At 40.5% G+C, this 25,874-nt stretch overlaps 2 protein-coding genes across 2 annotated transcripts; one reads left to right on the forward strand and one right to left on the reverse strand.

The window, feature by feature from the left end:
- Nucleotides 1-740: 740 nt before the first annotated feature.
- LOC101160665 (inactive carboxypeptidase-like protein X2) lies at nucleotides 741-14,214 on the forward strand. The gene is made up of 22 exons (XM_023958592.1): nucleotides 741-1,486; nucleotides 2,149-2,325; nucleotides 2,410-2,463; nucleotides 4,155-4,508; nucleotides 5,418-5,495; nucleotides 5,977-6,042; nucleotides 6,295-6,378; nucleotides 7,187-7,258; nucleotides 7,331-7,440; nucleotides 7,517-7,656; nucleotides 7,739-7,823; nucleotides 7,936-8,080; nucleotides 8,645-8,733; nucleotides 8,841-8,964; nucleotides 9,353-9,549; nucleotides 9,661-9,837; nucleotides 10,060-10,223; nucleotides 10,339-10,775; nucleotides 10,856-10,995; nucleotides 13,023-13,122; nucleotides 13,222-13,388; nucleotides 13,465-14,214. The coding sequence occupies exons 1-22, from the start codon at nucleotides 1,246-1,248 to the stop codon at nucleotides 13,819-13,821; spliced, it is 3,558 nt and encodes a 1,185-aa protein (XP_023814360.1). The 5' UTR covers nucleotides 741-1,245; the 3' UTR covers nucleotides 13,822-14,214.
- pold2 (DNA polymerase delta 2, accessory subunit) lies at nucleotides 14,057-25,604 on the reverse strand. Its single transcript, XM_004072517.4, has 11 exons — nucleotides 25,481-25,604; nucleotides 25,107-25,339; nucleotides 24,908-25,029; nucleotides 24,698-24,821; nucleotides 24,514-24,628; nucleotides 24,242-24,440; nucleotides 24,042-24,122; nucleotides 21,288-21,445; nucleotides 14,829-14,956; nucleotides 14,657-14,758; nucleotides 14,057-14,569 (listed from the first exon to the last, which is right to left on the reverse strand). Exons 2-11 carry the CDS (start codon nucleotides 25,330-25,332, stop codon nucleotides 14,409-14,411), a joined length of 1,416 nt encoding a protein of 471 aa, XP_004072565.1. The 5' UTR covers nucleotides 25,333-25,339; nucleotides 25,481-25,604; the 3' UTR covers nucleotides 14,057-14,408.
- Between the last annotated feature and the right edge of the window lie 270 nt (nucleotides 25,605-25,874).

Below are 25,874 nucleotides of genomic sequence, written 5' to 3' on the forward strand. Positions count from 1 at the left end.
GGTACTTTTTCTTAAAGCTGTGGATTTTTCTTTACTAATTTTTTTATTCTCGGAGAAAAGATGATGGATTGAAACTTAACTGTAATTCTCATAAATGGCTTGACTCGGACAAAGCAACTTCCGCTATTTGTAGCTCCTCTATTCCCAACTCGCCTAATCCATCATCAAGCTCTGTGAGCCTGATTATGATGTTCATTGAAATCAGGTGTGCTGGAGCAGAAAACCCTAATTACTAGCATGGAATGCTGGGAAAATGCGTGCTCCCTATATTCTGATTAATAATCACAATTCCTTCATCTTTTTGCAAAAGATTATAAACATCCAGTATTCAAGAGCCTGACAGGCTTCACAAACAGTAGACAGAAAAGGGGGCAGATGGGGTGGGGGCAAAGAAAACAGCAGCGTCTAGAAGGTTGTAATTCTGTCATCTGCTCAAATAATTCTCCCTTCCAGTGTGTTTGCTACTCTGTACCCCCCTTGCCTTTTCCCCAGAAGAAAGCCGAGGAAAGACTCTGAAAGAGGAGCGCACAGAAGAAATGAAAGCCAAGATTCAAACAAAGCGAGTCCTTGACTCAAGCAGGATGTCATTTCTACCACTGCTTGTTTTCATTTCCTTTAAATCCCTTTTGACATTCAAGGCTTGTTATTTTTGTTAGAAAATGTGCAAAACTCTTATCCTCCCCCATGCACCCCCTTCAGGCCTCCCCCTCTGCTTGTGGAATCTGGTTAAGAGGACTCACTCCTCTGGTCTGCTGCTCGTCTCTGAGGTGACACCACACTAAACTCTCTGCTGAAGAAGAATCAGTATCTGCAAACCCTCTAATCCAGGAGTTACAGTGTGGGGGTTCACCTGTCCTCCCCTGTAGCCTCCATCAGGGTTCGACCTCTGCACCTGTCTGGACTTGTCCAGCAGGTGAAGGGGATTCTCCAGCTTTGTGGTGTTTTCTCAGCTGACCGTAGATCCCTGCATGTTCATTTGCCTGGATTACAGCTTTGTATTCGTCTGTCTCTTCAAACTAACTCTCCTCCCTCCAGTCCAACCCCCCTCCAATGCTGTCTAGCCCAGTCTGAGCCTGGCTGACAGTCTGGCTGCTGGTAGGTGCACAGCTGAAGAGTTTTCCTGCTGGAGCAGCTTCATACAAATATTCTGGAGAAAGGGGTGAAAGGAGCATTGTCTGCAGTGAGAGTGAGACAGCAGAAGCGTCAATCTACAACAAGGAATTAGAAGTTCAGAGGACAGCAGGTATGAAACCCCCTGCAGTGACGGTGGGCCTCTCCCTGCTGGCAATTTGCTGTCTGATGGTCCCCCAAAGAGGGGAGACCGCTGGGAGGCTCATGTCTCTGCAGCAGTCTGAAGGGGAGACGCTGACGGAGGACCACAAGTCCCTGGATGACCCAGACAGGGTGCAGGCACTTGCAGGGGACCCACACCCACTTGAGAGCAGCATCAAAGCCGGGACTGACTCAGAAGGAGCTGCACAGGCAGGCAAGTGAAGAAGACTATCAATTATTTTGTCTGTGAAAATACAGAAATCAGAGACACAACACAAATGTCGTCTGAGCATGTTGCACTGAGGGGACCATTTAAACCTTGAGCATATAGCAGTAACGACTAGTAATATGTTTTTATCAGTAACGTCTTCATTGATTTATGCAGCTCTGTTCTATTTTAGTTAAAACACACAGATTACAAATAGTTGCATTTGATGGATAACTCAAAAGCCGGTAGACCGGAATTCACTGGAGTCAAAATAACTTCTAAGTGAGTTGAAGTGACATTTCTGCAGAGACTGTGGGGTGTTTATTGGTTGTCTCGACAGATCTGAGTTAATGGAACACAAATGATGAGAAAGAGATGACATGCTTTCCATAAAGTGCAGCCTCAAAAGGAAATTCTGATTGACCTTGAACAACCACTAGGAGGCATCCAGCCAGCTGGATTCTCCCTGACGCCACTGCTCATTGCAGTTAAAAAACATGGCTGAGAAAAATGTAAAACTTTACTGGTCTTTATCACGTAAACAGGGCAGGCGTGAGATTAAGATTATTTTTGAAAAGGTCAGGAAACTTTCTGGGCTGGTCTCATGGGAACAGGCAGGAGAAAAATAAACAGTGCTACTCCTCTGTCTCTGGGTTTCTTCCTCTCAGGCCTTCTGAGCAGGTTGAGGAGAGCACCTGATGAAAGCAAGAAGAAGAAGAAGAAGGACAAGAAGAATAAAGACCCAAGTGCCACAAAAAAGCCTAAATCGGACAAGAAAGGGAAGAAAAAGGTCAAGCAGACCACAACTCCACCACCCACAACAACTCTGCCGCCCACCACAACAAGTGAGACAAAGACACAGCAGCTGTTTTTGCAGGTAAATCAGTTTAGATCAAGTGACTGACTCGACATCTGTCTGATGCTTTCAGCAATTCCTACTGAGCCGCCCACTGACCCAGAGGTAGAGTACTTTCCAGATGTTGGTGAGAGTCACACCTTCTCATCGTTCCTTTTGTATGGTTTGACAGAGACGGGTTAAGGATTTATAATGAAGCAAGTGATACAACAAATAGTTTGTTAAACAGCAGTTGAAGGTTTTAAAATAAACAGGAAAATTGCCATTAAATGTGTCCCTACCATTTATAAGTTTAAAAGCCACACAGTCATATTCTTTGCTGTATTTTATGGTAATTTACAGGCAGCAGTAAATTATTTTTGTCAATAGTTGACTGTGTTTTATGATCACATTGTGATACTGTTTAATAACACATTACCTTTTGCTTCACAGTGTCCTGCTGTATTTTAGAGCTGTACTGGAAATGTGCAAAGTTGAACTTTAGGGGTTTCCACAGTAATTTATCTGCTTAAAATTAACTTAAAATGTTTTATTCTATATCAGATGCTTTTCTGGACATAACCCTCTCTGCTCGTCCGGACTCTGTACCGGCACATGAAAGCACTGCAACGTGCCGCCTTGTGGTTGCAAACTTCCTGTAAACTATATAGGTCAAAAACAAACAATTAGGTGAAAATTAATTTGTCCAAAAAAACTGTCCTGTGCTTGTGGAAGAAATATAGCAAAAAAACACTGTTTTGTGTTTTCAGCAATAAGACTTTTTTTATTTTTATTTTAGCTAGACCCTTCACAACAACACATCTTTTCCCCAAAAGCAAATGTGCTAACTTTACCTTTAATTTAAAAAAAAAAATTTAATACAAAATAGTGGCATACACAAAAGAAAGTGTAAGTTATAGAACAGTAAAAATTTGAAGGTGTTTAAGATTTAATGCAGATCTATCTTATATTTGCATTATTTATGCATTTATTTTACTATCTTTAAATTTTTCCCAAAATCTATCGCAGGTACACTGCAAAAATAGGCTCCCTAGGATAATTTAAAATCCTCAAAATTAAAAATAAAAACCTTCAAGAATATTGTTTTTTCCAAGAATTCTTATTTTGAGAAAAAAGATTTAGTCAATACATGTTTTCTTGAACTGAAATTATTTTGCTATTAAAATTTTTTCTTAAGAAGATCGTTTTTGTTTTTACAAGACAGATAATTAGACACTTTTTCTTAAAAAAGGCTATGAAACTGTTTTGTATGAATAGAGCACTAACTTATGGTTAAATTTGCATCCAAGATTTTCAGTGAGAGGTGGGATTATCATCATCTTTTTTGTACAAATAAGTACTCCAGGGACTTCTAGATGTATGACTAATAATAAAGTAACCTTTGAACATTTTTCACAAATACACAAACAGGGAATGGTAAAAGTGTATGACAGACTTCTCCATTAACACAGTAAAGGTTTTGCACCATGTCAAAAATGTCAGTGATTCTTTAAATGCTTTTCCCTGAGAGAACGGTTTGATCAAAAGGTTGACCACATGCTTCTTGCTTGAGTTAGCGAAGTACAGGCACTGTCTGGTTCCCAGACTGCAAGTTCAGAGAGACCACTTCAGCAATGGTGACCACATGTGTCTCTGTAAAAAAAAAAAAGCTATATATCACATTTAAAGCATTAAGGGAGTTTTTTTAAGGAAAATCCTGCTCATTTGTTATAAAAAGAAGACATCTGTTTGCAAGATTCAGTTCTGATATTGTTGATTAAGACAAAAACTTGTTTTAAACATTCATTGAAAATGTATTTTTCCTAATCTTGTTATTAGATGATTATTGGAAATCCGACTATGACCTCTGGGGAGCTGTCTCTACACCATCAGCACCCCAGGCTGAGACCCTTGCCACAATTCTTCCATATGATTATTGGAACCCAGAGGGGGAAGACCCAGCTCCTCCAGTGACAGACGGCTATGATGACTACTGGAAGCCAGAAGAAAAAGACCTGCCTCCATCTTATTCTGATGTCTATCCTGACACAAGAAAACAAGATGGGAGAGAACCGTACCCTCCTGCCACAGATAACTATGACAGTTACTGGAGGGAATCTGACCCCACCCCCAGCAGCCCTGATACTAAAGGCAAAACTGGAACAGATGACAGCGACTACTGGGATGCCACATGTATGTTTGATCCCTCAGTCTTTTTGGGAATCCTCGGGGTCTGTAGTTTAGAAGCTCAGCTCTGGATGCATTTATGTGCATCAGGTTTGGTTTCTCTAACTGTTGAGTTTGGAATCATTCCCATATTCTGGCTAACTTGTGAAAAAGAAATCTAATTCAAGACCCACTCCAATCATCTTTTGATCCATTGTAAAAACATTCCCAATGGTCTTTTAATTATGATCATGCCAAGTTAGGATTTTGGCGAAAATTTAAAAAAACCTGGATCGTTTTCTGGGACATATTTTCTGCAGAGCAGCAGCAGTTAATCATAAATTCACCTCATAACTGTGGGCAGGATGATTTCCACAGAGCAACCGCACCCCCTTTCCCGTTGCGGAGCAGGGAGCTTGTAGCCAGCCCAGCTTATTTTTTTATATCACAAATTGCATTTTTTGATCTGCTCCTGATTCACAACAATTTGAATAAAGAAATACTCAAAAATGCTATTTTGAACCTAATTTTCCTAATGTGTATCATTCATCTTTAGAAAACTGCCACAACAACATGTTTAAAACACCATTTTCGGAGTGGGTCTCACAGTTATAAGGTTGCGCATGAAGTCAGTTCTGCTGCAGGTGGAGATGGGTGGAGGGTTATAAGTTCATTTCTTATATATATTGGATCTAATTAACCGTAATTTTTGAAAACCTTTTATTTCCTAAGCTAATTTCATTTGCACTGACAACTGAGCTTCCTAATTTCACCAAATGATCCAGTGCTGAAATACTCGTGTAACCCCCTTGAGACTCTTCTCAGCCATTTCAACATTTTGTTGTGTTTCCAGAGTTTTACACTGTATCCCTTCGTTTCCATTGCTTCACTCTTAGCTAACAAATCCTTTTCTGTAATCGGTTTTTCCTTCTTTAGTTGAAGTGCCAGACAATGCACCTTCTCCTGATGGCAAAGAAGTTAGCCCTGAGGTGGAGGTTGAGGACGTTTTTCCAGGTACCTCACTCACACATACAAAAATGAAATGAACACGGAGAAGAGGAAAATATGACACCACCATCTATCAGACAGCTGACCTGTAAGAAAGTTCTAGTCAGAGCTAGGAGGTGGATGAAATATCTGTTCCATCTGTGTCCTCCATGAGCATTGCACCACATGTGAATGTCTTCATAAGTGAACCGGCTTGCCCTACTTTTCAGACGCAAGTGGGCGGGGTCACTTGGTTCCACCTAGTCAACAAAACTTTCCGTGGCTTTGTCATAGGTTAAAAGAGGCTCTGTCATCAGATCCCACAGGAGTTATGATCCTGTAAATGTAAATCAAAGATTTAACAGCTTCATTACACAGCAGCCTGCAGAGACAAGAGCTGCTGTTGTGGTTTGACCAATGAGGGCAGGGCTAATCTGTAAAATTTAAGATTAAAACACGTAACCTCATAAAATATCACTCGTAAAGGAACATTTGTTTATTTTTACAGAAGAACCCACTCCAGCTGCTCCTTTTGAGAAGACTTGGTATGACGACTATGATGAATACGGAGTGGGTGAGTGCACACTCATACAAACATCTCAACATTTTTTTTATTAATGCAGCAGTTCAGAACCTTTCTTACAGAAGATTAGGAAGCACTTAGACCAGATCAAAAGTCATGAAAACGATCTTCCAAATAACAAACTATCCACGAGTATTTTTTATTCTTCGTGGGTCTGTTCATGCTTGTAAACCACAGATCCCGGCCTTACAGGGAGATGGAGAATTTACATGCACTTGTTATGAGTTTCTTGTTTTGCTGCAGCCAGGAAAGAAGATGAATTGGATGAAAAGTGGATGGAGAAAGAAAGAGAAAGAGCCAAGAAAGAAAGAGAAAGACAAGAGAGAGGTAAAAGGATCCAGATGTGGATTTCTTCTTTCAAATATCTTTTTGCACAGTCACGTAAAGCACACATGGCGGCCAAAGCAGAAATGCATCAGTGGGTCACACTTCTGTCCTAAAGGAAGGCAGATATCATTTCACACCCTGTCAAACTACTGACTTTGTGTAAAAAAGAATAGAAACTGTATTCAGTTAAAACAAAATGTTGATAAAGCAGAAAGTTTGGGAACCTTCCACGTTGAGCTGGAAGGAAAGATGTTATCTAAGAAGGAACGGCTTGCACTTGATTAAGAAAGAAAAGAGTCAACAAAAGAAACAGCTTCCAGGCGTGAGTGTATGCCTGAAGAATGCTCATCGTTTTGAGCCACTGCTGCCACGTGTCTGCTGCGTGGAGTGAGGTTAGGGGATGGCTGAGGAGAAAAGACCAGACAGGCTGATGCACAGTCCTGTCAGGGTCGGGGTCGGGAGGGCAGGTCCTGTGCGTGAGGTCGGCCTCAGTGTGGGTTCAAGGCTAGAGGGATTTTTAAAAATGCAAATCCGCAGTGATGCCGATTCTCATACTGTAAATGCATTTATACCAGTAAAGCATGAGTTCTAGAGTCCCACTTTCAGACTGAATCTTTAAAGGTTAGTTTTATGTTGTTTTTTTTTTTTTAATCAGAGCAAACAGGAGCCAAGTCATTCTTGTTTTTTTTTCTTTCCTCTGCTTTTTGACCCTCCTAGAGATGTTTTTCTAACATTTTTGGGTACAGATAAAGCATCCAGGAAAAAGCAGCTGTTTTTGCAATAACTGTTTTTTTTTCATTTTGAACAGAAAGGTCGCAGAGGCTGAAGGAGGCAGAGGAACGAGCCAGGAACAGACCACGTATCTTCAAGGAGCCAAAGAGTGAGTTAAGTCCAGTTTCAGTCTAGACAACATGCAGAAACCTTTACTATAGAATGACTTTTTGTGTCTTAGAATGTCCTCCGCTGGGGATGGAGTCCCATAAGATTGAGTCTGACCAGCTTTCAGCGTCCTCTATGTCTCAGTATCGTTTCGCGCCTCAGAGGGCGCGCCTCAACATGCAGGTACACAAATGTTCAACCAAAAAGTAACGGAGCTAAACAGTTTGGCAGTATGCACTCTGGGCTCTGCTGTTTCCAGGGGTCTGATGAGGAGGACAGCATGAGGGGTGGAGCGTGGTGTGCAAACTCTGAGGACACTGTCCACTGGTTTGAGATTGATGCTCGCAAGGAGACAGAGTTCACAGGAGTCATCACTCAAGGACGAGACTCCCTTACTGAGTGAGGAACTCTTACCTGCAGAATGTACCGCATTTCCACCCCCACCCAAACTCAACATGATTCTCACATGCTGTCATTTCAGGAGTGACTTTGTGACTTCCTACTTCCTGGCTTTCAGCAATGACAGCAGAGAATGGACCACCATTCACGATGGGTATGCTGACTGGGTAAGCTTACAGGAGAATGTCAGGTGCTCAAAAATCCCATAAGTCCCCCTCTTTTTTACCAACCACTTACCCCCCCCCCCCCCCCCCCCCCCCCCTTCACCTGTATCTCCAGCTGTTCTTTGCAAACAGTGATAAGGAATCTCCTGTGATGAACCGGCTCGCCGTGCCCGTGGTGGCTCGCTACATCAGAGTCATCCCTCAGAGCTGGAACGGCTCTCTCTGCATGAGGCTGGAGGTTCTGGGCTGCCCCCTCTCTGGTGAACCTCACACCCCCAAACACACATTTAAAAAAAACACAAGGATGTGGTTCAATGTTGAAGCACTAAATGGATTCAATTTCACATCAAAGGTTCACAATTTTTTTTTTTTTAAACTGATTATGTTTATTTTTTAATGTCCGTTTTAAAATCCATTTATCAGTTTATTTTCTGGACATGCTGAATCTTGGGGTCAAGGGTTGCTGGAGCCTATCCCAGCTCTTGTTGGGCAAAGGCAGGAGACACCCTGGACAGGTTGCCGGTCCATGGTTGAGCCTTTTTAAACCCAATTTTGTTTAGTTACAAAAAACATTATGTAACTAGTGATTATACAAATTATAGTTCAACTTTCTTGAATAAATGTGTTAACGATCACATTAAAACAACAGAAAGATGCTTGTGCCTAAAAAAAAAGAAAACACAATTTGCTTCTTTCTTTCTTATAGTTTAATGAACCAATATTTAATTTTTCCAAGAAAAGATCAATACAATTCCAATTGATTTTTGTATCCAGCTCTGGAATAAAACTTGTTGATATTTAATCTTGACCCCCTTTTCCCATAGAGCCAAGTGCATTCTCATACAGACAAAATGAAGTAACTCCAGTGGATTACCTGCAGTTTAGGTACCACAGCTACTCAGAGATGGTTGCAGTAAGTATACACTGAAAATGCATTGCTTTTTATGACTTCATTAACCTTTTGGTCTGTTTTTCATTATATCTGCCATGGCACGATCCTTTTTTGTCTATCTTGTTTAGCTTATGAAGTCAGTGAACGACGAGTGCCCCAACATAACAAGTATTTACAGCCTGGGACACAGCGCCAAGGGGCGGGAACTCGTGGCCATGGTCCTCTCTGGAAACCCCACAGAGCATGAAATAGGTTGGAGTATATCAATAAATATTCATATTATTTAACAGGTGGACTATAGGGCGACACTGAAGGTCACAGTACAGTTAAGACGGTGAAAACATTAAAAACACATAATCAGACAGAAAAGAATGATAATGCCTAAGGTGTAGGCGAGGCTGAAAAGGTTACAAAACTGGCACAAAAAACTGTTGTAGCAGCATTTCATTAGGCATAAACCAAAATTACCCCCCCCCCTCCCCGTGTCTGTTACATGTAAACACATGTTCCAGCAATCTGACATGCTTGGATAATATAATATTAGGCCTTGACACAGCGCCAATGTTTCAGGTAAATCCCAATAAACAGCAGCATGCTGTGGTTTAGCAGACAATAACAGTCTCCCTCTGTCCTTCCTCAGGTGAGCCGGAGTTACGGCTGACAGCGGGCCTACATGGAAATGAGGCAGTGGGAAGAGAAATGCTCCTACTTCTCATGCAGTATCTTTGCAAAGAATATAAAGACAGAAACCCCAGAGCACAGCGCTTGGTGGAGGGAATACGCATCCATCTGGTGCCGTCACTCAACCCTGATGGACAGGAGAGGGCGTTTGAAGTGGTCGGTAGTGGGAAATATCCTTCTTGTTTTATTATAAAAACAGAAAAAAACCATATACATCCCAAGCAGGCAGATTATTCTCATTAATTCTTCACCCTTTTCCCCTGACAGGGATCAGAACTCAGTAGCTGGACGACTGGACACTTCACTGAAGACGGCTATGACATCTTCCAGAATTTTCCTGACCTAAATAACATCTTGTGGGAGGCTGAAGATAAGGGCAAAGTCCCCAAACTGACCCCCAACCATCATGTGCCCATACCAGAAGACTACGAGACAAACTCTTCAGTAAATAGACTGACATTCTTTTAAACAGATTGTAGAATTTTGACTGCTGTAGGCCAAACATTTACTAAATTATAACTTAGGTTTAGTTGGAAACTTCATATAAAAAGCTTGTTTGCTTCCATTGAAGATGTTTTAATTGAATGCTATGCACATTTTTTGTTATATGTATAGATGTTGGTGTACAGTAACCAACAGTAATGGGTCTTCCTATTTTTGATCCAGATTGCTGTGGAAACCAAAGCCATAATCTCCTGGATGAAAACCAATCCATTTGTGTTGGGTGTGAACTTCCAAGGTGGAGAGTCACTTGTGGCTTATCCTTATGACAACTTACGTCTCAACAAACCCGCTGAGAGCCAGAAACCCCACAGGCGCAACAAGAGACAGTAGGAGAACATGTTTTTGGAAAGCTTTTGCTTCTTTAAGGGTCCTTTTCCAGCCTTTCATTCATACTTCAGACCTTCTCCCATTAATCAGTTAAAACAGAATTGTTTCTTTCAGGTATGAGGATGAAGGTTTTGATGGGACCGAATGGGGAAGGGGCCACTATGAGGAACCAGAGGACTGGAGGAGTCAGGGGCACACTCAGCCAGAGGAAGAGTGGCGCGGCCAAGGCTATGAGCATGGTTACGACCAGGGCTACGAGCAAACCTATAACCATGGTTACGACCAGGGCTACGAGCAAACCTACAACCAGGGTTACAACCAGAGGGAGGAAGAAGAGGATGACAGAGGAAGGAGTGCTGGTCATCAGTTTAGTGAGCCTGAAGATGAACCCAGGGTGACCGCAGACGAGTCCTTCTTCAGGTGGCTGGCCATTTCCTACGCCTCAACACACTTAACCATGACGCACAACCACCACGGATCCTGCCATGGGGACACTCGCACAGGCGCCCTCGGCATCATCAACCGAGCCAAGTGGAGGCCAATTACAGGCAGTGGGTAGAAGCATTTGCATGTGACTTCAGCACACCCTGCTGGGCTGTGAGTGTAAGCAAACGTTTGTGTTTCTCTGCAGGTATGAATGACTTCAGCTACTTGCACACAAACTGCTTGGAACTGTCGGTTTTCTTGGGCTGCGACAAGTTTCCTCATCAAAGTGAACTGGCACATGAGTGGGAGAAAAACCGAGAGGCGATGCTTACCTTCATGGAACAGGTCAGCCCTTCACAAAGAGAAATACAAACCTAAAATATTTAGAAAATTATGAAAAAAAGTGCAATATTTGTAAGTCAATTTTATATAAAGAATCTTAACTAATAGATACACTGCTAAATTTTACTGGTCACCAAGAATAATTATCTAGTTTCTGGTTTAAATATCTTGTAAACACTTGATTTAAGGCTAACAGCTTCCTGGTAACTTTTCTGTGAGAGGAAACGACTTATTTTAAGACAATAAATCTTGAACACATTTCGAAGAGTCATTTGATCTCAAAAAAGGATTATTTAAGTAAAAGTTGTAATAAAACAAGTATTTTAAACATAATTTTTACATAATTTAAAGTAATTAATTTGTGAATGGAGAGTGGATTAATTACAAGAGACAGATTTGCTCAATCTAGTGAAGATGGAAAACTTTGACTCCTAATAAATGAACAAATGCATTTTTAACAGCAGGACAGATATTTGTGAGTAAATATACATTTATGTTTCATTTTTAAATGTGTTAAAATGTGTAATTCTAGCCTTAAAGGGGATTACAGATTTGGGAATACGGATAGTCGGGCAGCTTTACTGCTCAAAATAGGATTTATTTGGGTGTAAACGGTGTCAATATACCAACTTTTAAGATATAAAATTGATTTCTGAGCAACAAACCCTTTTTAAGACATATTTCCGGTTACCAATGCAATATACTTAAATATGAGTATTTATAGCTAATTTAAAAATGTACTTTGTCTTAAAAAAAAAGAACATCATAACTTATTTTAAGAAATCTTAAGACAAATTCTACTAGTTCCATTAGCAATGTTTTTCACTTAAAACAATGCGACAATATCTTTTATTCTTTATTTTTTAGCTTGCTTTGAAAGGTACGATTTTTTTTACAATGTATAAATATTTTATTTAGGCCTTTTTTTTCTTGTAACTTTGATGATTGTGGATAATGAAAACCTGAAATTTAGTGTCTTGGGAAAATGAGAAATTCACATGAAGCCAATAAAAAAAAAGCAGGTGTTGCACAAATGTTAGGCTGCTAGAAAATTTTCTGTGGCACTGTGTAGGTTGCTTGACAACTGCCTCCAGGTCACCTGTATGGTTGGGTCTGGAGTTTCTCATCTTGGATCTCTCATCCTGTCTATTAAGTAAGTTCAGGTCAGATGAGTTAGCCGACCGATCAAACACAGCAACACAGTGGTTAAAGAATCAGCCTTTTGGTGCCTTTTGGAACATGAGCGGGTGAAAAGTCCTGCTGGAAAAAAAACAGCATCTTTGAATAGCTTGTCAGCAAAGGGCAGCCTAAAGTGCTGTAGCATTTCCTGGTGAATGTCTGCATTGACCTTGGACTCCGGAGAAAACATTCTAAACCATCGCTGACTGTAAAAACTTAACACTGCACTTCAAGCAGAACGGATTCTGTGCCTCTTTGCTCTTCTTCCAGCTTCGTAGACTTTGATCCCCAAAGGAAATGGGACTGCAGAGCCTGCTGACCCAGACTGAGAGACCCTTTAAAGACTCAGGAAATCTTTGTAAAGGCTTTGAGTTAACTTATTTAGATGTAATGCCATTCATTTCCCCCCAAAATTCTAACACTCTGAGACACTGGATTTTGGATTTTCATTACCTGTAAGCCTGAGTCATCAAAATTCCAATAGCTAAAGGCTTAAACTACTCCATTATATGTAATCAATACATTTAATATACAAATTTTCCCTTTTTTTGATTAACTGACAAAAAACGTTTTCACAATGTTCTTTATTTTTTAGATGTACCTGTATTTTAGGTGGTATTCAGCAGATCAAACTGCAGGAAATCATGAATATTGAAGGCATTCAGAATGTTATTTTTCTGGTTATCTCCACTAAAATAAATGACATTTTTGGCTGCATCTTAGGGCAAAGTTTTTATATGGGGGCATGAAAAAGTTTCATCACTGTTCTCTTCAAGATGCTAAATCCTTAGGCTATTGATGTGGAAATGTGGGGTCTGCTGCCTTTTTGCTGACATGTGCCTTCCCTTTAGGTGAATCGAGGAATTAAAGGCATTGTGAAAGATGAGCAGGGGAATCCTATTGCAAATGCCACAATCTCTGTAGAAGGGATCAATCATGACATTACTACAGGTCAGCATACTCTTTGCAATGCTGCACACTTTCTTAACAGTAGATTTTTTTTTTGTACAGGTTTAACTTAGGAAGGATGTTTTCTTTCTTCCATTGCAGCACCAACAGGGGACTACTGGAGGCTCCTCAACCCCGGAGAGTACCAGGTGACGGCTCGAGCTGAGGGCTTTTCCTCCATGACTAAACTCTGCGTGGTGGGGTACGAACCAGGGGCCACCGCCTGCAGCTTTAACATGGCCAAGTCCAACTGGGATCGCATCAAACAGGTATGAATAAAGCCGTCGTGGCCCCTTCAATTCCACATTTTCTGCAGCCGTAGCCTAACAGAGGTTTTCTCTCAAGATTATGGCTCTCCATGGCAACAAGCCAATCCGACTCAGCTACGGCAACAGCCGGACACAGAATCCTGTGGGATATATTGTCCCCAGACGTGTGCCTTTAGATGTTGGTGAACCAGGCGTCGTGCTCACTGGCGTGCAGCGAAGGAGGCTGAGGCTGTACCGCCGTCGACAGCAGAGAAACAAGAAGCTAAGAGCAACGACGACATTACCCCCCACAACCACCACAACACCCCCCACCACCGCAGAAACCATCACTTCCTGGTACGACCCGTGGCCACTTTGGGAGGGACAGTCCTCAACTCACGGCGGGATCACGGACTCTCCCCTGGATTACAACTATGATTACAACAGTGATTAAAGCAAACGTATCAGGCTGAATACAAGAAACAACCAAATGCTACTAACTCTTCCCTGTCATATTGTACTTTAAGCTGTTTGCAATGACAAGTAGTGAGAATGTGGAAATTTAATTATTGGAAAACTTTGTCACTTAATATTTTTTGAATGACTTTATATAAGAATGTTTCTGCTAGAAAATTAGAAAAATCGAACTTGTCTAGAAATGTTCTGTTTTACTTTTGTTGTAAATGAGATTTGCTTCAAAAAAAGATGTTTATTTTCAACACTCATAAAAAAGAAAACTGTATTTACATCACCTCAAGTGGCAGAAATGCAGCTTGATCAGCTGCTGCATCAAGAGAAACGGTTTCTTCAGGCACGGATGGTGTGCAAATAAACTGTTATCACACAAGTGTTGCCTCTGCTCATCATTTTTTTCTGGATTTCTGTTACTCTGATATCTGACATCAAAATCTACTTTAAAGGAAAAAACTAAGTGTCCTATCAGAGCGGTTGACAAAACAATAATCAATAACACCAGTGGAGCTACAATAGTGAGTTTTGTCCCAATTAGTTGACTCAGATGTGAAGCAAATCGTCCAAAGGTTAGTGGCTGATATTCATCTCATTTTCTTCATCTTTGTCAGCAGAAAAAGCGGTGAAGCTGATTGGCTCACACTGAAGAGTGCGTAAGTTGACCAGACAGGCTGTTTGAGTGCTGCTGAACTCTGGAATCGTCACCAAAAGAACCTCTTGACCATCAGGACCTGATAGGAGACACGGACAGATGATGACAGTGACCCCCCCCCCCCTGTGTTGATGTGTTCCAAACAGTCAACGCATCTCTCACTGACCTTTGATGAGTTTGGACTCAAAGGTCGGAGCATTGCCGCTGAAGTAAACATGCGGACATTCCTCCAAAATAAATGGATCTTTCTGATAGAAAGGGTAACAACCTAAAGCAAAAAAACAACTTTAACCCACATAATCCAAGAAGCAGACTTTCTTTCCTCCTCACCCACCCACCGAGAGTGTCAGGAGCTGTGGGAGCCAAGTGTCTCAGCTGCAGAGTCTCCTCCAGTATCTCCAGGTGACTGTCCATGCTGCTGTACCTCTGGATGTCACAGACATTTTGGCCTGAAGTCCCCAGAAACCTTTCAAATGAAAGATTCATGAGTTGAACATAAAACGTATTCAGGCCTTTTTAATTAGGGAAATATTTTTAAATCAAATTCTATTTATAAAATAGCGCTTCTCATGCACTTTGTGCAGCTCGAAGCGCTTTAACATTAAAAACGGAACACACAACATTACAGTAAAAACCCAACCCACCCTTCACCCTTCCCACTCCCCTCCGTTAAAACATATGACCCATGGCCCCCATGTACAAAGAATGATGACTATGGAGCTTAAATAAATAAATAAGCAAACAAACAAACAAGTAAGGCTTGGCTCTGCTGTGAGGAAACAGTATTTGGGGATCCTTTCATACCAGTAGCCAGCCCGCCCACGGGAGCATCGCTACAGCGCCCACCCGGACTGGGACAACACTGGGGTCCACTTCACAGCCGTGAAGCTGCAAAGTTAGACCCCAGCCGCCCCAGCAAGGGCAAGAACTGCAGCAACAACCGCTGACCAAGCCGGCAAGCCCTGGAGGAAAAGATCCCCACAAGAAACACTGGGGCTAAAATCATGATAAGATACTAAAATTAAAAACATAAGATGTATATAAAAACATAAAATTGAGACTAAGATGCATAAAATGAAAATAAATACCTAAAATATCCTAGACTAAAACTAATAGAATAAATTAGCAGTTAAAATCAACTAAAAGCTAAATTAAAAAGGTGGGTCTTGAGCCTCTTCTTAAAAACCTCTACAGTCTCTGCGGCCCTGAGGTTCTCCGGAAGGCTGTTCCACAGGCGAGGACCATAATGGCAGAACGAAGCCTCACCGTGTCTTGGTCCTCACCTTAGGGACAACTAAGAGGCCAGTGCCAGAGGACCTCAGGGTCCGCGAGGGCTCATACTTTAAAAGAATATAATTTAAATAAGAAGGCCCAAGACCATAAAAACATTTATAAACCATTACAAGAATTTTAAAATCAATCCTGAAACGCACAGGGAGCCAATGCAGCGATTTTAAAATAGGTTTAATGTGTTCCCGCCCTCTGGTCCTTGTCAGAACTCGTGCCGCTGAGTTCTGTAGAAGTAAGTTTGAAAGAGATTTTTTTTCGGTAAACCAGAGAGCAGGGCATTACAGTGATCTAAACGACTGAAAATAAAAGCATGCATCAGCACCTCTGTGCTGGCAAGAGAGAGAAACGGGCGGACTCTGGCAATGTTCTTAAGATGGTGAAATCCTGTCTTAACGACATTTTTAATGTGTGGGATAAAATCTAGCTCAGAGTCAAAAAGTACGCCCAGGTTTCTCACACATTGAGAAGGTTTAAAATTATGAAGATGTGGTAAAATCATCTCTCTCTTGTCTTCAGAACCGATGATTAAAACCTCAGTTTTGTCCTGGTTGAGCTGTAAGAAGTTTTCTGCCATCCACAACTTTATATCTAAAATGCAGTTTAAAAGAGTGTTAACAGGTTAAAGGTCATCAGGAGACACGGCAATGTCAAGCTGTGTATCATCAGCATAGCTGTGAAAGTCAACGCCATGTCTCCTGATGACCTCCCCAGGAGGCAACGTATATAAGTTAAACAGTATCGGCCCTAGAATCGACCCCTGGGGAACCCCACAACTTATTTCATGGATTCCTGGAGAGCACGTATCCATACTTACATAAAAGTGTTGATCTGTAAGGTAAGAGTAAAACCACTTAAGAACATTTCCAGAGAGGCCCACTAGACTACTAAGTCTGTCTAATAAAATCTGGTGATCTACTGTATCAAAAGCGGCACTAAGATCCAGCAGCACCAGAACAGAAAGTTTTTGTGAGTCGTGGTTTAATCTAAGATCATTAACGATCTTTAAAAGAGCCGTCTCTGTGCTGTGGCTTTTCCTAAAACCAGACTGATATATTTCTAAAACTAGAAGGGGCTGCATTTCCAGAAGAAAATGCAGGGTTGAATGCTGTATTGCTAAATGAAAGCTGAATTTGCTACAGAAATGGCTGAACAGAGCTGGAAGAGCTCAACATTTTAAACGTAGAATGGTCAAAGTGGGTAAAAAACTGTATAAGAAGTTAAGCTATAAGATTTCCCATGTATTTTAATGAAGCAAAAATCCTCGAATATCTTTAAAAGTTCAAAGATTTGGGGGAAAAAAGTCATAGGGGGAATAAGCTGACAAAGTTGAACATTGTAATAGTAGAATGCCTGAAATAGGTCAAAATTTGTAGGACTTAAGCATGAAAGCTGAAATTGTTCAAAAAATAGCTGAACTGTTGAAAATTTGAAGATGTTGCTAAAATGCCTAAAAGTACTAGCATTGGAATCAGCATAATTAACTGACTCCAAAAAACACGTTGTTTGAGAGTATCATATTGGTAAAAGCTACATGTTCTAAGTTGATAGAAAATCCACTCTTTTCAAAATGGCGGCTTTTCTATTAATTTTATCTCCAAAGCAACCATTTTACGTTTGGGTCGGCATGGGATGATGAACAAATCGTCGTCAGTTTCAGACAAATCGGAAAAAGTAAACCTTTGGACGTCCTTAGCAACGAAGTTTGTTGGCTAACCACGCCCACATTCCTTATATGTCCAGATCCAGTGAATTTCAATATGTTCAGTTCCAGCCATGGATGAAGTTTATTGCAATATTTGCTTCAGATTTTGTCATAAAAAGGCCACCAACAGTAGGTTGTGTCGACATCCCATAATGATTTCTAAACGTATTTTATAGTCCAAAGCCTTGTGATCATTTTAATGTTTGAACGGTGTCTCTAGCTACAAGTATGTTGAAGTTATATTGGTTGAAAGAAACAGAGGTTTCAAATTTGAAAAACACAAAATGGCTGCCAAAGAGTCTCCGTCCCACAATGACATCAAACCTTGATGTTGTAAACCAAAGCACTAATCATTTGATAGTTAAAGTGTAGCCACATCATGCAGCAGGAGATATTCTGGCATATGCAGAGCTTCAAGATCAATTCTCTCAACTATGTATGTGCCATTACTTTTTGCAAACACATACATGTATAATGGAGAGATATATTGATCATCAGCCAGCTAGCTGAATGATACAGCATCATATTTTCATTAAACCACTAACTTATGTGGTGCAAAAGTCACTAGTCAGTTCTCGTAACAGCCACCTAACTCATGGTTTGGGAATCAACACTTTCCCATGAGCCTTCACTTTTGAAAAGTCGCAGGATTTGAAGGACCAAAAGTGGTGGTAAAAAAAAATTTTGGAGGTAAAAAAATTGTAAAAGGAGTTAAACAAGGCCTGAAATTATTGAAAAAATGGCTGAATTAATGAAAATTTGAAGATTTGAAGGAAAGGAATGAGCTGAACTGTTTCATACAATGGTAAAAGTAAGTAAAAACCTGTAAAAGAAGTTAAGCACAAGGATTCTCTATGTATTTTAATGGAGCCAAAAATCCTGGAAAATCCTGGAATATCTTAAAAAGTTCAATGATTTGAATGACCAAAAGTAATAACTGTAATAAGTTGAAAGAGTTGAATATTTTAAAAGTAAAATGGTAAAAAATTTTGAAGCGTCCGAACCGGGTGTCGAACCGGGCGCCTCGTGCATCATAACTTCCCAATGCATTTTAATAGGGCAAAAATTCCCGGAAAAACTAGAATATCTTAAAAAGTAGAAGGATTACAAGTACCAAAAGTCATAGCAATAATAAGCTGAAAAAGCTGAACATTTTAAAAGTTGAATGGTAAAAATCGGTTAAAAATTGTAGAAGTAGTTAAGTGTCAAAAAACGGCGGAAGATAGTATAAATAATAATAATAATAAATAAAGAGAAACAGGAAAACAAAGGGTTGAATGCTTTACAGCATTCAACCAATTATTTGGCCATTTAAAAACTCATGCAGTTGAGTAGCGACACTTTTTTCTATAATTTTATAAATGGTAAGTTGGATACGGGTCTATAGTTATCCAGATTTTTTGGATCTAATTGACTCTTCTTCAGAAGGGGCCTCACCACCGCCGTCTTACAGGCAGAGGGGAAGACCCCCGTCTGAAGAGAGCAGTTTACTATATTTAAAAGCTCTGACTCAAAGAATCCATAAAATGTTTTAAAAAGTGAAGTGGGAATGGGATCTAAAAGGCAGGTTGTAGTGTTTACTTGGGATACAACTCGACCAAGCATATCCGCATCAACCAGGACAAAACTCCCCAGTGTTTTTCTGGTAAAAACAATGCTAGTCTGTTAAGATCAGTGTACTGCATGGATGAAATGTTTGATCTTATAGCATTGATTTTACCCATGAAGTGGTCTGCGAAGTCCTCACATGCAGCATTAGATGATGGCATGGAGGACTTGTTGAAGTCTTTATTTTTTAAAACATCAATGGTTTTAAAAAGAAATTTAGGGTTGTTTTTATTTTCTGAAATGATTTTTGAAAAATAAGAGCTTCTGGCCCGTTTAACTGAGTTATTGTAGATTTTGAGTTGTTCTTTTAAAATGTCTTGATGAATTATCAATTTCGTCTTCCTGTATTTCCTCTCTGCCCTCCTGCAATTCTGCTTCAGACGCTTAATGTCATCAGTCTTCCATGGGATTTTAGGAGTGGCTCTTAATGTTTTTGTTTTGAATGAAGCCACTGCATCTATGGAATCTGTTATTAAAATGACCAACAATAAAATCACAAGGTGCAGGTAAAATCTGAGCAGGAGTTTGCTTAAAAATATCAATAAAACTTGCAGCCACTTCAGGAGTTAAATACCGTTTCCTCACAGTTTTCACTATGAGGAAAATGTCTCCAATGTAAGTGAATACATGAATGAGGAACCACTTAGTGACATTGACCAAACGTCTGAGAAAAAGACACAACCACTGACTTGATTATTCAGATTTTAGTCGAAACAAGAGAGAAATCTGAAGGACCTTTGCAAACACTGCAATTTGCTTCATAAAGATTTCCGTGTTTTGGTTTGAACCACTGCAGATATTCAACTCGATTCAAAAATACTTTCCTAGTCTCCAAAGGTGAGCATGAACATTTGTACCAACTTATTTTCTGAAATCCTTCAGAGTCATTGGCTTGGCGGTCGTTATAACTTTGTCACAGCAGATGGGAAGCTTCTGAATGAAGGCCTCTGTTGTTGACTTAATGTGGAGGATCCATGAGGTTTTCCCATAATGCTCCAAAAAAGAACCCAGGCCAGAATCAGCAACTAAAGACCCACTCCAATAAAAATCCTGCTTTTGGTGTTTTAAAAATGTTCTTGTGGTAATTTTCTGATGGTGGAGGACACATATGAATAAAGTTGAGATCAAATTCTGATTTTTTTTTTAATATTTCTTACTTCAATTTGTTGTGAATCAGGAGCAGACAAAAATGCTGTTGAAAAAAGCCATTTTGTTTCGCTGCTAATGTTAGGATGGGGTTGTGAGGGGCTGTAAGCTAGCGGGACAGAATGTAAACAAAGCGATGACGGGAAGAGTGGGGACCGTGGCACCGTGCCAGCAGTCTCACTCACAACCAAATTTCTAATGAACTCCTGGCGCTCTGCAGAAATGATGTCTTAGAAAGTCTTGTTTTTCCCCCCTCTAAAAACGGCATAATCATACTTAAAGACCACTGATTTTAAAATAGATCAAAAGATGATCAGAGTAGGACTTTAACAGTTTGTTCTTAAGGTCAGGGTACAAACTCTGATCGTTGAAGGATCTGAGTAATTGGTACCGGGCCTCACAAAAAAGCATACATGGCTTGCAATTTGATTCAAAACTGAGTTTTATTTTGGAAAACTTTCTGCCAAAACTGTCTGTCCCTCAGTCAAAGGGTTCGCCCTGGTCACGTGTCTTACCTGCAGCCACTACCTTCTCAAAGACGCTGATCACATCCGTGACACTTAGTACATCACTGCCAAAATGAAAACCCCAAGCTAGCAAAGTCAACAACAAAAAAACATATTTGGAAAATTTATTTAGGCAGAAAAGAGCCACAGAGGAAGAAACTTCAAAAAATAAACAATCTGCATTGAAGTCTCTACTTAAAATATGGATTCATAGGTCGCTCCCATACAAGCAGGCTCAGCAACATATGCATTTACCAACCTTTATCAAGTTAGGAAGTCATTGTTGATAAAGTTGCAAACCCAGAGTATTAAAAATAGAAAATAATAGTTTTTATGTCCATCACAGCCTAAAGGCCAGTCTATGAAAATCTTGTCTGACAATAAAGCGGTTGATGCTGCTTTAGGCCATTTGCTCTGGTACTCGGTAAAACCTAGAGTCTAAATTTCCACACGCCTGCAAGATCATTTCAGGTTAAGCAAGACGCTTAACCCGACGCATCAAGACGCTTGATGACAAAAATCGTGTGAATGATGATGCTGCGTACCTCACTCCATCAATGCTGGCTTCAAATGGATTAGAGACCAGCTGCAGGGTGTTGTATGCAGAAGATAAGGGGAACATACATGGGTGAAGAGGTTGCTGTGGGAGAGTGTAGTTGGTTGGATCATACTGGCCCGGCATTACATCTACTGGAACAGAAGCCTTAAAAAACAAAAGAGGCAATACCAGTGAGCAATTACTACACAAAACATTCAAAAGTCCGTTTTTTTTATAAATGTCTCCCAAAACACCCATCTGCTCTGTCTGTGCTTTACTATGTCCTCCAGACGCTGATAAACAAAATAAACTGCAATATTGAGTTTGTTTGTAATTCCTTTATCAAACCACTAGATGGAGATATATCCTTTTTGGACAGACTTTTCCTTTTTTCTTTTTAAAGAAAGAGATTTGTTACAATGGATTATTAATTTCTACTTGATAAAATAATGGATCTTTGCTGTTAGAGAGGTTCCACACTCATCTTGGTTCAGTTATTTAAAAACTAGGAAACAACATGAGGGGATCAATAAAAATATTTTCACCGGAAACTGTTGGCTGCCTGAAGAATCAGGTCTTGGACTCCCGACTGTTTAAGTTAGATCTTTATTGGTTTTTATTGGGTTTTATTTATTTTTGTTTAATTTATTGATTTTATGCTGTTTGTTTTTGTTTGTTGTTTTGTTTTTACCCAGCGTTGTTAAGCACTTTCTAAATAAAGTTGACTTTATTTAGTTTTATTATTGCTGTCTAAAAATTGTTTAAATAAATTGTTTCAGTGACTGGCAAAATATCTCTGTTTTCAGGAAATAATACCGTTTCATAAAGTAAAAAAAAAAAAGGATGTGACCAAAGCAGATGACGTGATTGTTGGTAAAGGAGACACTTTGTAACAGATAAAAGAAATTAAGATCTTTCTCTTTCGGCTTTTCCCATCAGGGGTCGCCACAGCGAATCATCCTTTTCCACCTCACTCTATCATGAACATCTTCTACCCTAACGTTAGCCAACTTCATGTCCTCTGTTAAGACATCCATATATCTCCTCTTTGGCCGTCCTCTTGCCCTCCGGCCAGGCAGCTCCATCTCCAACATCCTTCTACCAATATATCCACTATCCCTCCTCTGAACATGTCCAAACCATCTCAGTCTGGCTTCTCTGACTTTGTCGCTAACACAGGCAACGTGAGCCGTCCCTCTGATGTACTCGTTCCTTATCCTGTCTAACCTGGTCACTCCTAAGGAGAACCTCAACATCTTCATCTCTGCTACCTCCATCTCAGCCTCTTGTCTCTGTCTCACTGCTACCGTCTCTAACCCATAGAGCAGAGCTGGTCTCACCACTGTCTTGTACACCTTTCCTTTGAGTCTTGCTGGCACTCTTCTGTCACACAACACTCCTGACACTTTCCTCCAACCGCTCCAACCTGCCTGCACTCGCCTCTTCACCTCTTTTCCACAATCCCCATCACACTGAACTGTTGACCCCAAGTACTTAAACTCCTGCACCTTCTTCACCTCAGCCCCCTGTAACCTAACACTTCTACCTTGATCCCTCTCGTTCAGACACATGTATTCTGTCTTACTACGACTGACCTTCATGCCTCTTCTTTCCAGAGCAAACCTCCACCTCTCTAGCTGTTCCTCCACCTGCTCTCTACTCTCACTGCAAATTACAATTTCATCCGCAAACATCATTGTCCAGGGAGATTCCTGTCTTACCTCGTCTGTCAGCCTGTCCATCAGCATAGCAAACAAAAAAGGACTCAAAGCTGATCCTTGGTGTAGTCCCACCTCCACCTTGAACTCCTCTGTCTGACCTACAGCACATCTCACCACCGTCATACTTCTCTCATACATGTCCTGAACTACTCTGACATACTTCTCTGCCACTCCAGACGACCTCATACAGTACCACAGCTCCTCCCTCGGCACCCTGTCATACGCCTTCTCTAAATCTACGAACACACAATGCAGCTCCTTCTGACCTTCTCTGTACTTTTCCATCAACATTCTCAAAGCAAAAATGGCATCAGTGGTGCTCTTACGGGGCATGAAACCATACTGCTGCTCACAAATCTCCACCTTCTTCCTAAGCCTGGCTTCCACTACTCTTTCCCACAGCTTCATTGTGTGGCTCATCAACTTTATTCCTCTATAGTTGCTGCAGTTCTGCATGTCACCCTTGTGACATGCAGAACTGCAGCAGATAAAAGAAATTAAGATAAAAAGTAAATAAAACCAGGTTTTGGCAGGTATTTCATGACAACAATTTAAACGATAAGTTTATTGATTCTGTTTATAACAGTCGGTTTCATGGAAAGTAGTTTAAACATAGCAAACAAACTCATCAAATGTTTTAGAAGAAATGTGACATTTTATTTACTTATGTACTATTTTTCCTTCTGCTTTGATTAAACAGGTCAACATTTGTGAAATGTATTGATTTGAATTTCTGATTTCTGGTCACGAGTTTGTCACAGCTGATAGTTTATTTAACTTTGCAATAAAGTGAATTTAAACTAGAAGAATACATAAATGCTTATTCTCTTTTATGTTTTACTCTTTATTTTAATTTTCTAATTTTTGGGTATTTTTTCAAAATAAAAGAAGAAAATAAAACAAAACAAAAAAAGAGTTTGAATGGTGCCAAAGTAAACCCATAAAACAAAGACCTGGCAAACAACAAAATGCGTCCTGCTATATTATAGTTATCGTTGGTAATAGTTTAATCTTAGATGACTTTTACACAGCCGGCTCACCACCAGCTGAAGCAGCAGCTCATCAAGAACACGGATGGCTTCCACACTGCCAGCCTGGGTCTTCTTTGTGAGGTACTTGGCCTGAAACAGGAAAAAAAAGGCATTTGATAGTTAAAAGTAAAGTTCAAAAAGTCAACTTATCCAAAATAAGGACAAAGATGATAAGGAAAGTCAAGTGGTTGCATGTCAGGGGGGATGACCTTTGTTGATGCGTCTTTATCCTGGGTGTTTTGGCTCAGGAGGTTTCCAGCCAACAGAACCCGGGAAATTGCTGCTGCGCCGCTTTGTTCGCCTGTGTCTCCAAGCTGACCGGTGACCATGTCAACCAGCAACTGCAGCCCCAGCATGCTGTCAGCATTGTGGCCCCCTAACCCGAGTCCTGAAGCCAGGAGGACAAACCTGTGCCAAGACAAAGCTTTAATGAGCTGCAACCCTTAACTGCAAAGGTTTACCTGTGCACACCTGAGCTCACCTGTCTGAGCTGAGCGCAGGTCTTGGTGTCTGTAAAGGAAGATCAGCCATGCAAAAGTCCTCAACGGTGAACTTGCCATCGTTCTTTTCAGCTCCATATATTGCAACGACACTACCTAAGAGGGGCAACTTTTTTTTAACATAAAGAATTTATTAAAGTATCAAATATCATCAATTACACTGACCTGTGACACACTTATCTTTATCAAATTTGCCCTCCAACTTGATCCTCTGGAGTTCATCCTCTAAAATCAGCTCATCTGCTTCACTGATGTATTTGGCTCGTGCAGGCTGAGGCAGCAGATTGTGCTGAAAAACAGACGTCCAGGATCTTTAAAATGAAAGGAACAGATCAAACGTGGCTTTGTTTATCCAAAAAAGACCAGACTCCTAACCTCTTCACTGATTTCCTTCAGGATGGATGGCTGCAGCTCCATTCGCTTGAACAAGGTCCCCACAATACAACACTGCTCCCCCGGTTCTAGGTCGCACAGTTTCTTGATAAGAACATTAGATCCTGACAGAGAAGAGGGGGAAAGAAGTATTGGATAATCAAGTGATGGTTAAACTGGCATGCTAACATGATGAACTCACCCCACTTCTGCTGAGCTCTCTCTGCCAGCAGGGGCCTCATCTGCATGAGTCTTGCTGCATAAATGTGAGCATACTGACGACTAAAGCTCCTCTGACCAACTCTGTAACGATCGGAGTACAACTCGTAGGGTAGTGATATCCTTTCGAAGGTAGGGCCCTGCTCCTCAGAGGCAGGGCTGCAGAGAAGAGAGGGGCCATTCTTCTGGGCGCTCACGTCAGAAAACATGGTTTTCCTTTAAAGGAATTAAGTAAAGGAACATTAAAATCCTTGTTAACCAGTTGAATGTTTAAGATTCAGCGTCCCCCTTTACAGCAACAACATATTATGTCACTGACTCATTTCCCTACAAATAACAAAAGTAGAACAACAATACCTTAAACGGGAAGTCCTTTTAGATGTTTTAAGAAAAAGCGCAGTTCCCGCGGAATAGCCCGCTAAAGCTTTTATCGGGAAGTCTCGCGAGACGTTAGTTATGTCTTTCCAGCATATCGTTTATCTAATTAATGTTTTTGATTGTTTATTTGTTTGCTTGTTTGTTTAAAAAACGGTATGAAAATAACATTTTAAAAGAAAACGTGAATGTAATCGTTTTACAAATATTTTTTTAAATAAACTTTATTGCACAATATGCCATTTTACAAGGATATACTTTTAGGTATGCAATAAAAACACAACTGCAAATATCAAATACACATATTTAACAAACAGAAGAATAAGAATAGAAATAAAAATGAGCCAGGGGTTTAAACTCTAAGAGAAATCGTCTT

This window comes from Oryzias latipes, chromosome 9 (assembly GCF_002234675.1).
Source record: "Oryzias latipes chromosome 9, ASM223467v1".
NCBI lineage: Eukaryota > Metazoa > Chordata > Actinopteri > Beloniformes > Adrianichthyidae > Oryzias > Oryzias latipes.

Bases quoted from the DNA above. Each gene is read 5' to 3' on its own strand.
- LOC101160665 (XM_023958592.1), top strand. From the start codon at position 1,246: ATGAAACCCCCTGCAGTGACGGTGGGCCTCTCCCTGCTGGCAATTTGC. The intron at 4,509-5,417 runs GTATGTTTGATC...TTCCTTCTTTAG, and splicing joins CGACTACTGGGATGCCACAT to TTGAAGTGCCAGACAATGCA. The intron at 13,123-13,221 runs GTCAGCATACTC...CTTCCATTGCAG, and splicing joins CAATCATGACATTACTACAG to CACCAACAGGGGACTACTGG.
- pold2 (XM_004072517.4), bottom strand. From the start codon at position 25,332: ATGTTTTCTGACGTGAGCGCCCAGAAGAATGGCCCCTCTCTTCTCTGC. The intron at 14,957-21,287 runs GTACGCAGCATC...TTCATTTGAAAG, and splicing joins GCCAGCATTGATGGAGTGAG to GTTTCTGGGGACTTCAGGCC. The intron at 14,759-14,828 runs GTGGGTGGGTGA...TTTTTGCTTTAG, and splicing joins CACAGCTCCTGACACTCTCG to GTTGTTACCCTTTCTATCAG.